The 12,527-nt window shown below is 28.7% G+C and overlaps 1 protein-coding gene across 2 annotated transcripts; it reads left to right on the top strand.

Moving 5' to 3' along the window:
- The first annotated feature begins 8,343 nt into the window (after nt 1–8,343).
- Nucleotides 8,344–11,369, top strand: LOC108462901 (ethylene-responsive transcription factor WRI1-like). 2 transcript variants are annotated; one of them, XM_017762813.2, is made up of 7 exons: nt 8,344–8,681; nt 8,815–8,897; nt 9,050–9,058; nt 9,149–9,237; nt 9,314–9,438; nt 9,714–9,790; nt 10,658–11,369. In XM_017762813.2, exons 1-7 carry the CDS (start codon nt 8,440–8,442, stop codon nt 11,173–11,175), a joined length of 1,143 nt encoding a protein of 380 aa, XP_017618302.1. In that variant the 5' UTR covers nt 8,344–8,439; the 3' UTR covers nt 11,176–11,369. The 2 variants fall into 2 exon arrangements, with proteins under 2 accessions (XP_017618302.1, XP_052880350.1); XM_053024390.1 differs by having other exon boundaries at nt 8,815–9,058; nt 9,711–9,790.
- Nucleotides 11,370–12,527: the final 1,158 nt, after the last annotated feature.

Raw genomic sequence — 12,527 nt, 5'->3', positions numbered from 1 at the left:
TGTTTCTTAGTTTAATAAATTAATAAAAATATTTTAAATTAAATTAAATATTATATTTTTGTAGAATTATTGTATGACATGTGGTATAAAGCGTTAATAATATATATAATTATTTTTAAATTCATCTTTTACATATTTATAGTTATTCTTTTATAATAATATTTAATTTAAAAATATTTTATGATGATAATTTTATATTTTATTAATAAATATAATATATTTAAAAATGTTAAAACATATTAAAGATAATATACTATTTTTAATGTAAAGATAAAATTGTTTGTACTTATTCCATACTATTAATCTATATAACCAAATAAATAATAACATTAAGCATCTATTCCATTCAACCAATTATTACATCTTTATTTCATCCCTATAAAATAAGTTAATCAATTCTCACCATATTTCATTTCATTGAATCAAGCATACCATTGTTTTAACATGTATAAAATTATATTATTATTTTTCCATGACTATTTGGTTGAATTTGATGGCATGAGAACTCTCACGTGAGAGCGGAGCTAGGGAGTTGATAGGGTTTGGCTCCCCAAAATAATTTTTTTAAAATTTTATAAAATTTTAAATTAGTAAAGATAATATTAAACTTTATCCTAAAATAATAATAATTTAATTTAATTTTTAAAAATAATAAAATATAAATTATTAAAATAATAAAATTATATTTTTAGTATCTTAAAAATATAAAACTTAATTTTGCTTTCCTTTAAAATAATTTTTTGACTTCGCTCCAGTGGAGCTAAGAAATCTTGAAGCATGGGCCTCATACATGGATGGAATTTCCTGTGTCAATTGCCTCTTTAGGGAAATAGACTTGAATCTTCCGTATTTCCTTTTCTGTCTAACCCTACTCATATATGTGAGCAACAAGTCAGTAAAAGGTTTTGAGAATGACAGGTGGGGCCATAATTCAATCCAACTTGGAATTTTGTTCTTCATTTATTTATTTTAAGTTTATTTGTATTTCATTTATGTTTGCTAAAAATTTTAAAATTCTGTCTATTTTCATTTATTTAAAATATATGTTTGTATTCATATTCACTTATTTAAGTTCAACGAATGTACTTGCGAACATGTTTATGAATTGTAAACAAATAAACAAAACCAAACATATATCTTATTTTTCAGATACAAAATAATTACTTACAAATATTAATAATTTCATTATAAATAAATAAAATAAGCACAAAAACAATAAATTTTTTTTTGGCTTCAAACAATAATACTTTTATTAATATACAATAAACAAATTTCAAATGATTTATCGACAATCTTTATATAAACATAAATAAATTAAAATAATTTAGTTTCAGTATTTAATTTTTTGATAAATAAGTCTCAAAATATTGTTCATGTTCGTTTACTAAATAAACGAACATAAACCAATAAAATTAATCTAACTCTAAAGATAAAGAAGATTGAAAATGATTGAAATAAATTTCTTATTAATTATTGGATTCTAAATATAGAGATAAAATGGAAAGATTATGGTAGTTGGTTAGCAATTTAGCATACCACAACTCAATCCTTTATAAAAGTTAAGAAAGCAAGCATTTATAGTTTAGATAATGGTTGTTCTAAAGAGATTTAAATTCTTATAGTTGATTATGAAAGAAGCATTTAACTGACAACTTGATCTTATACAGAGATTTATCTAAATTTGTTTCACTTTCCCACATCAAACAATTTTACAGATTCATTATATATGATACATTCTTATAATGCCAAAGTTAATTTAAGGTTAAATTTATTTATAATAGAAAGAATTTGTTAATACAACATCGATAATTTAAGGATGTAATTAGAATGTTTTAAAGTTTGAAGACTAATTTAGAATAAAAGTCATAGTACCATAAAGGTGTGTGTTAACTCATGCTTAAATATTAACACATGTTAAACCTTCATGCATAGATGCATAGAGTAGATCCGATATACTGAATTATAGGATATTTGAGAATAACATGCGGCTGCTTGTTAAAAACAGGTTTATTGAATAAGAGCTTCACTTTGTATTCCACTCAAGTGCCTCTAGAAATATTTGCATGTGTCAGTAATCTAGCTGATCCTTGGATTTGAAGAACTGGCCCTCCTTGTATGATAAGTACCATACTTTGATTTCTTCAAAAACAGATCCCAAGAATGGATGATTATGGTGGGTGGTATCGGGTATGACATGAGACATAATCCTAAGTTTTCTTAATTCACATTAACCACAAATCCTCAGTGAAGGCAATTAATCAAGGTTAATATAAAGAATTGGAAGATTAATATGGTTAAAGTGAAGGTAGTCAACAAGTATTCATGGTTTTTAGTTCATATGGGATAATACGAAAAAAAGATCGAATGAGTATCATAGATTGAAAGATCTAATAGAAAAATTACTTTTGACTCTTTCAATATTTGAGTGATTACGATGGGTTAATATTTTTTAACCAAATGTGATTATATTTTTTGCCAATAGAGATGAAGGTACAAATACCAAAAATTTGTGTTGAAAACTCTATGGCTACTAATTCCACTTAGGTACCCTACTTAGCATGTGGAAAGCCTTTAGTCTCCTTGGATTCTTGCCTTGGTCAATTAGAATTTCTTCTTCATCTTTCTTCAGCTTCACAACATTTCAACTTAGGTGGTTGGATCCATGTGATGAGGTAGCTAGCATTGCCCCAACAAAGTGGATTCTTAGCCTTGATAAGGTTTCTTGAGTTTTCTTATGAAGATTACCAATATAGATTGGATGCTTAGACGTCAAAGGAACTAAACCTGGTGTACCTACAAGAGAAAAGTTTGTTTTGAAAGATGATGATATCTTGCCTTATTTTCATATTCCAGTGCAAACTCGAGAAAACCAAGGGTTTCATTTGTCTTGCTGTCCTTCCATTGCCAACCAATGGGTTACCCTATTTTCATCATCCAAAGTGAGACAAAAAATATAGACTTCAAAAGTGAGTGTCCACTTTACTCTATCAAATATACGTTCAATCTTGTTATGCTACTCAAATAATGATGGCCTTGGAGTCTCCTTCAACCTCAATTCATCGAAAGCTTAACTCTCAAGCCAACTTCAGCATCTACAAACATGTCATGACCTCTATTAGATTATTGTACCTTAATGTAGTAATTTCATCGTATTTGATGAATGGTCAAACTAGTTATGCATGAAAATATGCACATGTCATTCATTACCCTTAGGAACCTAATATATTGTGATTTAACCGCCATAAAAATGGTACCAACAACCCTTAGGAATCTTGAATGCCCTTTTTTGTTTATTCGGTTTCCTTGCATTGCAATATAAGTGAATTTTTTCGTATATTGATCATATTACCCCCAGCAGACAGAAACAGAAACAGAAGTGTACAGTTAGAACCGGCAGTTGGACCGGTCGGTCCGACCAATCAACCTGGATTACGGCTGGTTCTCACTGCCGGCCAAATTTGGCATGCATTTTCACGTGACTTAAAATCCCCCCCACTTTTGTATAAAAATCAATAATTAGGTATTTAGAAAATGTCCCAATTAACCCCAACTTATTTTGTTTTCTTATCCTATTTTTGCGGCTGCATTAATCAAATTTTTTAGTATGGGTCGGTTCACCTCATTTTAACTCTTTCAAATAAATTTCAAATTTGTATATTAATTTTTTTTTTTGAAAATTATAGAAAGAGAGTAAAGTCCTAACAATAACTCGATTAGCGCGACTTAAACCTACACCACGTCTGGGGTGATAAATACCCTGACTTTCAGGCCAACACACGAGTTTCAATTTTGTATATTAATTTAAATTTAGTATTAATGTAATACATTAATTTTAAATTGTGGAATCATATATATATGGAATTTCAATTTTAGTTCAATTTTATAACCACCAATCAGGGATAAAATTAAAATTTTTTGTTCAAGTAGGGTGAGATAAAATTATAAAATTTTAAAGGTGTTGAAGTTAAAAATTTTATTCTAAAAGGACTTCAATTATATAATTATTTTTTAGGAAGGGGGAAAACTACAATTTTTCCATTTATACTACTGATTAAAGGACTTAAAATGAATGATTAATACTTAAGAAGTAGTATTAATGATATTTTCTCATTTGACCAAGGGGACCAAGTCCCCTTCGTGCTCACTAGCTTTGTCTTTGTTACTGACATGACACCATTTTATATTTATTTATTGTATTCACAAGCCACTATATTACTAGATATAAAAGTAATTAAATTAATTTATTTTTATAAATGCATATAATCGAATTAAAATGAAATTTTCACATATATAATTAAACTAAAATTAAAATTTTATATGTATAATTTATAAAAATATTAAAGTTCATGTGTAATTTTGAGATTTATAGTAAATATTTATTTTTAAAATTAGTACCTAAGCTTCTTCTTTTTGTCCAATTATGTACTTGAACTTAACTTTAGGTTTCAATTTTGTACCTAAATTTCATTTTAATCCGGTTAGGCACATGAACTTGGCTTCTTGATTCAAGTTTAGGAACCTAATTGGATAAAAAAAAATTAGTACCAATTTGAACCTTAAAACTAAGTTTAAGTACTAAAATATGTATTTACCCTTTTCTTTCATATTTGAAACTATTACTTAATGAAGTTTTATCATTCCAAATTAAAATTTAAAATATTTATCAAATTAGATTCCTACCTTCGAGGCTGGCATAAGCAATATGTTTAGTATGGGTCCACTCACGTGATTTATATACATTAATAATATTTTATAGAAAAAATATTAAGTATTAGTAGTCGATTCAGACTTTTCGAGTGCAGTGAAGTACAATATTCTTTTATTTATGAGTTGAGAAAGATTACGGGTAATTTTAGATATTATCTCAAAAAATATATTAATAAATGAATATTAAGTGTTTGTTACATAGTTGATTGATAAATGTTTTGTCCTAAAATATTTAATTGTCTTATCTTTTCTATCAATAATATCTTTTTTTACTAATTTTACTCTCTTTTTATAATTATTTTCTAATTTAACCATTTAAGTGTTTTCTAATTTTCGAACTGTATATTTTAGTATTTGAAAATAAATTTGTAATATTTTAAAATTTTCATTGATGTTGGTAGGTCAAAAGCATCAAACAAAAATAAAATTCATTCATGGTCCTTATCTTTCTATTAATGTTTTACTTTTTTCATATGCAATTTTCTAAAAAAATTCATATTTAGTATCTTTCAAAAGATTTCACGATTCATCTATTACTCAACCAAACCAATAATATATTTTTTAGCCCCTCAATTTTGATAATTAGGTCCACTTTAGTACTTGTATTTTTTTTATTTATTTTGATATCTGAACTTGAAAATTAGATTCATTTTAGTCTCTGAACTTAAATTTATAAAAGCTTGATAACATGACACTCTGAGATTGTGCCACATCATCATTTGAAAAAAAATTCAAGCAATGGCATGATACAAACTTAAAATGTCACATACAAGAAAGGATTGTACAGATGACGTGGTATCCATGTTTCATACAATCCTTTCCTGTCACATACAATGTTCTAATAATCGGACTAGTGGTTGAACTACTAGTTCCCGATTTAATAGGTTCAACTACTAGACCAATAATAATTGATTAATTAATAAAAATTTTAAAAAGTAAAAAATATTATGAAATTGATTCAATATGTTCACCTATTGATTGTTGTCCCAAATTTTTGTTTTTTACCAATTCTGAGTAGTTTTCAATTCAATCAATTCAGTCTCTTTGTTTTGACCAATATACTGATTAATTCTCAGTTCAATTAGTCCGATCGACTAATCTAGTCATGTTCCAAGAAGACTAGTCACATCATCAAATCTTGATGAAATATAAGTTCAAAGACTAAAATGAATCTAATTACAAATTCAAATACCAAAACGAAAAAAATACGATATATAACCCATGAAAATGTGAACAAGAGGGAGAAAAAATCTTAAAAATAATCAATACCATGTATGTATAAAATTATTAGAATTAGTATTGCAAAAATAATAATTAAGAATTATTATTTGATAAACGAGTTCGAATCAAGATTAAAATGTAGTTATGTGTTTCATTTATTTATTTTTATTTTGAAATTGTGTCAATATTTGTTATCTTGGTAGTGTATTGTTTTATTCCACAAGCGGTCTTAAAAATTATCACGTGTCTCTTTTTTAACAACTAACAATATATCAAATATTTTTCCTTTTAAATTATTAATTAAGGACATGTGGCAACATTTTAATCCTCCTTGTGAAGTTAAAAATTTCACCGCTAATATTTCAAATTATTATCCACTTTTAATTATTGTATAATTTATAAACGATGAAAAATATAATATATAAAAAATTATGAAAACATTTTTGATTTATGGAGATAATTTGTTGGTGAAATTAGTACAATATTCATCATTTGGTGTTAATTTAACTAATTTATTTTATTTTTATTTTAACTTAAAAATAATATAATAATTATCAAATTTATTTTAATTTAAGTTTAGATATATTTTGATTATCAATTCATCTATTTATCCATTATAACAATTAATTATAAATGGAGGAGAGCAACCATAATTCACAAACCATAAAACACACATGATGAATATCAAAAATATTATTATCCCACATATATAAATATTTATTATTTTGACCACATTTTTTAATATTCTAATTATTTAAGATGCTACCTAGAAATTTGTAAATCATATTTTCTTCATAAGCCAATCTCTTTTGGACAAAATGCAGTCTTTAAAAAATAATTTTTTAAAAAAAGTAAATTACACCCAAAGTCATTAAATTATTAGGAAATTACACTTTGGTCACTTAATTTCAGAAGGCTACAAAATGGTTACTAAACTATTCAAAAAAATTTATTTAAGAAGTCACTGGATTATTTGAAAGTTTTTAAGTTACTGGGTTATTAAGTTTTATTTTTTTAAAGTTGGGCTAGCGAGCTTTAAACAATGATTCAATAACTGTTATGGTGGGTCAATATCCATCAACGGGTAAAATAACATAAATTAAATTCAAATTAATTTGATAGAAGGAAAAAAAAGGACTTTCGATTGGTGTGACGGTGCAAACATAAAAAACCGAACAATGTCGGTTTAATACCTCAATGATTTTTTATAACTTTCTGAAATTTAATGACTAAAACGTAAACTTATTAACAACTTAGCGGAGAAAAAAATTATTACTATGTTTAATATAATTATTGATGAAAATTATTTGTCCCCTATTTAAGGTTTGATCATGTGATGGAGGAAAAGATTTGGGGATGGGGATGGGGATGGATTGGACAGACAATGATTCTTCTATTACATAATTAAAATTGCTAATGTGAGTGAATAAATCCTATTGGTAGCATGGCTGCACTCAAACAACAAGTGGTTGGTGGGGAGTTTTTTTTAATATTTTAAAATCTTACTTTTTTGGCTAAATTAATTGTATATGGTTACATTTTAACCCAACCCTTCACTCCCCTCCAAATTTCAAACCCACTTTTAACCCTATTCCATGGTTTATTTCATACTCTCTTTTGGCATCTCCCATTTTCTTTTGATCAATGTGATATTGGTCCCTATACTTTGAAAAAAATTAAGATTTAGTCCCCATATTTTGAAAATTAATTTTATATTTAATCATTAAAACTGTTAATATATTTATTTTTATCAATTACATCTCACAACAATCTAATTAACAATACAATATGACATCGATGTGGGTGAACACATTTATATAGCAAAAATTGATTTAAAATCAGATTAACATGATAATGTTAATTATATATTTAAAATTTATTTTATTATAGGTTCAAATCTCAATATAATTAATTTTTTATTGTCTTATATAAAATATAAAAAAATACTCTTGTAGTACTATAACCTATTTTATATATAGAAAAATATACTGACATCAACTCAATCAAAACTTAAATATAATTATAAACAGTGGCTTATTTAGGGAGTTAGTAGGGCCTCACCCTTAAGATAGAAAATTATCCATTTAAGTCCTTTAGAAATTTTAAAATTTTAAATTAATAAATATAAAATTGTGATAAAAATTAATTTTATCCTTTAAAATTATAAAGATATAAATTATTAAAAATTAAAATTTAATTTTGACCACTAAAAATGTTATTTGATAAATTTTGTGAAAATAAAATTAATCAACAAATTAATTTTTTTAAATATAAACCCATAGATATTTTTCTTTTCACTCCTAACTCTTTCTTTTGGTAAACAACTTTTGGGACCTCCATAACCCAAAATAACCCAAAATCATATATCATAAATATGTGTATATATATATATATATATATATATATAGTAGAATATCACCAAAGAAACAACCTCTTCTCATTATGTTGCTAAAGCCAATCTCCTAAGCCTATACTAACTGTGTATAGAAAAGAACCAAAAAAAAAAAAAAAATGAAAAGGTCTTCAACCTGTTCTTCTTCCTCTAATTCTTCCATAGCCTCACTTTCATCACCATCATCACCATCATCATCATCATTATCATCATCATCATCATCTGAGTCTCCTCAAAATGTTGTATCAGTGGTATCAGAGAAACCCAAGGGTAAAAGGGTCAGAAAGAATCAAAACCAGAAATGCATCTCCAGTAATGCTAACACTAACAGAAGAAGCTCCATTTACAGAGGAGTCACCAGGTTTTTTTTTTTTGTGTTTTGTTTTGTTTTTAGAAAAAAAATTGAAGACAAAAAAAAAAATGTTGGGTTTTTGGTTAATTTTGCATGTCTGATATATATATATTTGATCCATAAAACATTCAACATTTTTCAGACATAGATGGACCGGGAGATTTGAGGCTCACCTTTGGGACAAGACATCATGGAACAACATTCAAAACAAGAAGGGAAGGCAAGGTAAATAAATAAATAAATAAATAAATTTCAATTAATTAAATTCTTCTTTTTTTAATTTATGGTTTTGTTTCAGTTTCTAGTCAGAATACTGACTGTGTTTTTTGTTATTCCTTGTATCGAGCATGCATTTACACTTTTGTCTCCTCCTTCAGTTTATTTGGGTAAGTGCTTAATTTTCAGTTCACTCCCCTTTTTTAAATAATTTTTTTTGATTTTATTAATTTAAGAGGAAATGGGATATTTATGTACAGGGGCTTATGATAGTGAGGAAGATGCAGCTAGAACCTATGATCTCGCAGCACTCAAGTATTGGGGACCGGAAACCACCTTGAATTTTTCGGTATTCAAATAATAATAATTAGATTATGGTACACTCACGAGAGGATTATTTCTAAAATATTCTTATTGTTATGCAGGTAGAGAGATATGGAAAAGAGATTGAAGAAATGAACAAGGTATCAAAGGAAGAGTATTTGGCATCCTTACGGCGGCGGAGCAGCGGATTTTCGAGAGGAATTTCAAAATACCGCGGGGTTGCTAGGTTAGTTTTATCTCTTGAAAAATTTAAAATCGAGTTGGGTTAAAACCCTAGACGGAAGATAACGGGTCTATTCTCCATTTTCATATAAAGCGTTACTTAAGTCCCGTTCAATTAACCGCTCGTAAAATTTTTTGTACGTTACAAAAAAATTATTTTTTTAAATCCTTTTAATTACATTTTGATTTTATTTGCGAAATTTAATGATTTCGTGTGAACGCAATTATTATCATTTATTTTTATTAGAGTTAAAAAATATATAATTGTTTTATTAGCAGGCATCACCACAATGGGAGATGGGAAGCACGAATTGGTCGAGTTTTTGGGAACAAATATCTCTATTTAGGAACTTATAGTAAGCTTCTCTCTCGTGACTTTTACTAGCTTCAATCTGCTTATAATTAGATTTATTGATAGATCGAGTTGAAGTTCAATTTTTTTAAAAAAATCAATTTTAGATCTATTTTTTATTTGGCCAATTCATTTAAAAGAATATTTTTTATCATTTAGATTGAATTCAGATTAAACAAATTTTTTTCAAACATAAAAAATTCTGTCTAAATTTAATCTTAATCGAGTTAAGTTTATCGAGTTTGAAAAATTACCCGAGCTATGGATAGATTTACCTAGTGAAAACATCGATAAAAAGAAGTTGAAAAAAATTACACTTCGCATTTACTAAAAATGGGAGCAAACTAATATACGTGCCTTAATTTACAACCATATATTATGGCATAAAAATAATGGCACGTGACAAGCACCTTCCCACTTAAATCTTTAGTCAGTCAATGCCGGCAGATATCACGTGCCTAATTACAGTGGCCGGTACTGATTAAATTAAGGTTAAAATGTGTTATGAGTTTATGTACTTTTCATAAATTTATGATTTAGTCTCTATATTTTTATTTTTAGAAATTTAATATTTTTATTTTTTCAGATTTGAAATTCAGGTCTATTAATTGTTAATATAGTTAATTTTTCTTGTTAAATTTATTGATATGATATTTTAAAATAAAAAACTCTCACTTGATAGCCATACAATTAAAAGTTCAACAAAGTGAGGGGGATTATGATATTTTTTAACCTTAGAATCTTCCTTGATTTGCTAGTCGACCATAGCATGGATTCTTTTTTTAATTTAACTCCCCAAGGAAACATTTAGATGGACTAATTTGAATTTTTTTTATTAATTTAGTCATGTTTTTCTCATTTGTTTTGAAAGACACAGAAGAGGAAGCTGCGGCAGCATATGATATGGCAGCATTGGAATATAGGGGAGTCAATGCCATCACCAATTTTGATATTAGCCATTACGTTGAACGTTTGAAGCAGAAAGGGATTTTATTTCTCGATCCAACGCCCGAACAAAGTCCCAGCTCGGTTGAAGTTGGACCAATAGAAGTCGAACAACAACCGCAACAAGGATATGAAGCTGCTGATGAACATCAACATTTTCAGAACATGCAAATGCAGCTGCCTCTATGCAACGATAATGCGACGACAATGGTGGGAACGGAGACGACCGATGGCAACGAGCTAGCATGGAGTTTCTGCATGGATTCAGGGTTGACATCGTTTTTTTCGCCGGAGTTTCCGAACGTGTTCGATGATATAGGGTTTGAGGATAATATCGATTTGTTATTCGATTTAGGGAATAACAAAAATGCAGTCGGCCGAAAATGCTTGTCGGATGAGGCAAGTTGTGTTGAAGTTGGTGATTCCTCAACAACCTTCTTGTGATTGCATTGTTTAATGGTTTTCCATTTTGGGGTTAAGAGTTGGGATTGTTGGGACTTTGGTGGTGGATGGATATGCCAAAGATTCAATATATATATATGCATGTATTTCTTTTCTTTAATTAAATTAAAATGAAAAGAGAATAGAGGGACCAAAAAGAAAAGGTAAAGTTTTCTCCTTTTGGTTTTTTTGTTTAATCCCAATCTCAGTTCACTCAAATATTACATTTTGATAACTTCTGTACCAAGCAATTAAAAGAAGGTAGCTCACCAAAGATCTTTGAACAATTAAAAACAAAATTTACCTTTTTTCATATAATCACCAAAAAATCAATTTTGTTAAGGGATCGACTCCTTTAAGAGAAGTATTCGAAGTGTCGTTTATTGAGTAGTTAAAGAATTCCTTAACAACCAAAAGTATTATCTCCTTATTGGAGCTTTGTCCCCAGCCTCCGCGAGAGCCTCGGTTGGTGGTACTTGTAAGACTCGGGACTCAAGTGATACCTTGGTTGCAAGTACGGGGATATAAGCCTAAGGCTAGTGGTTCAAGTTGCCATGCACTTAACTAATTTTATAATTATTCTCACGCACAAAACTAACACTTCTCTCAAGTCTTGTAGGTATCACCAACCGAGACGCTCCCCTCTATGAACCATACATAGTTCTCCGTGGAGACTAGGGACAAAACCTCAACACAAGGACAAGGCCTTCAATTGTTGGGGGTTCGGTCAACTACCCAATAATGACACTTTGAAGCTTTCTCTCAGAAAAGTCAACACCTTAACGATAATCTTCCAATCAAATAAAGAATTAGTGGCCTCAAATAAAGCTACAATGTAGCATTAGCACAAACCGAGGAGAATACATACACCTAAAAACATCAAAGAAAAAAAACTAAGGGAGCTATGTCCATCTATAGCTGGTTTTTGACTTGGGTGTAAGAGAAGCCATCCTTTTGGTCTATGTTTCTGCGGAATTACGACAAAACAGGTTGCTGTTGCCTCGTTGTTCTGATAATACAAGCAGCACCAGTATCATCAATTGGTCCACACTTGCAATACAACAGGTCTTCATACATAAGATCGGGCTTGATAATTGCCATTGGTGAAGGAGCCTCTTGCTCCTGCCTCGGGTGTTCGTGTTGTTGTCTTGAAGAAGCACCAAAGGCTGTTTCACACGTTGATATCATATCTTTAGCCATCATCAGAGAGCCATACGGGTTTGAGTTATTTCCCTTAAAGCGCACCTTATTTCTATGAATCCAGATCGACCATAAAATGCAAGCACATTGATAAAAGGGGAATGCTGGGCAAGGTAGATTTGATCATAGTAAGCCTGCCCCTTGTATCCAAGTAT

Source organism: Gossypium arboreum, chromosome 13, assembly GCF_025698485.1.
Source record: "Gossypium arboreum isolate Shixiya-1 chromosome 13, ASM2569848v2, whole genome shotgun sequence".
In the NCBI taxonomy this organism is placed as follows: domain Eukaryota; kingdom Viridiplantae; phylum Streptophyta; class Magnoliopsida; order Malvales; family Malvaceae; genus Gossypium; species Gossypium arboreum.
Note: the sequence above shows the minus strand (reverse complement) of the source record. Positions and strands in the feature narration are given on the sequence as shown.

Bases quoted from the DNA above. Each gene is read 5' to 3' on its own strand.
- LOC108462901 (XM_017762813.2), top strand. From the start codon at position 8,440: ATGAAAAGGTCTTCAACCTGTTCTTCTTCCTCTAATTCTTCCATAGCC. The intron at 8,682-8,814 runs GTTTTTTTTTTT...AACATTTTTCAG, and splicing joins ATTTACAGAGGAGTCACCAG to ACATAGATGGACCGGGAGAT. The intron at 9,791-10,657 runs GTAAGCTTCTCT...TTGTTTTGAAAG, and splicing joins TCTCTATTTAGGAACTTATA to ACACAGAAGAGGAAGCTGCG.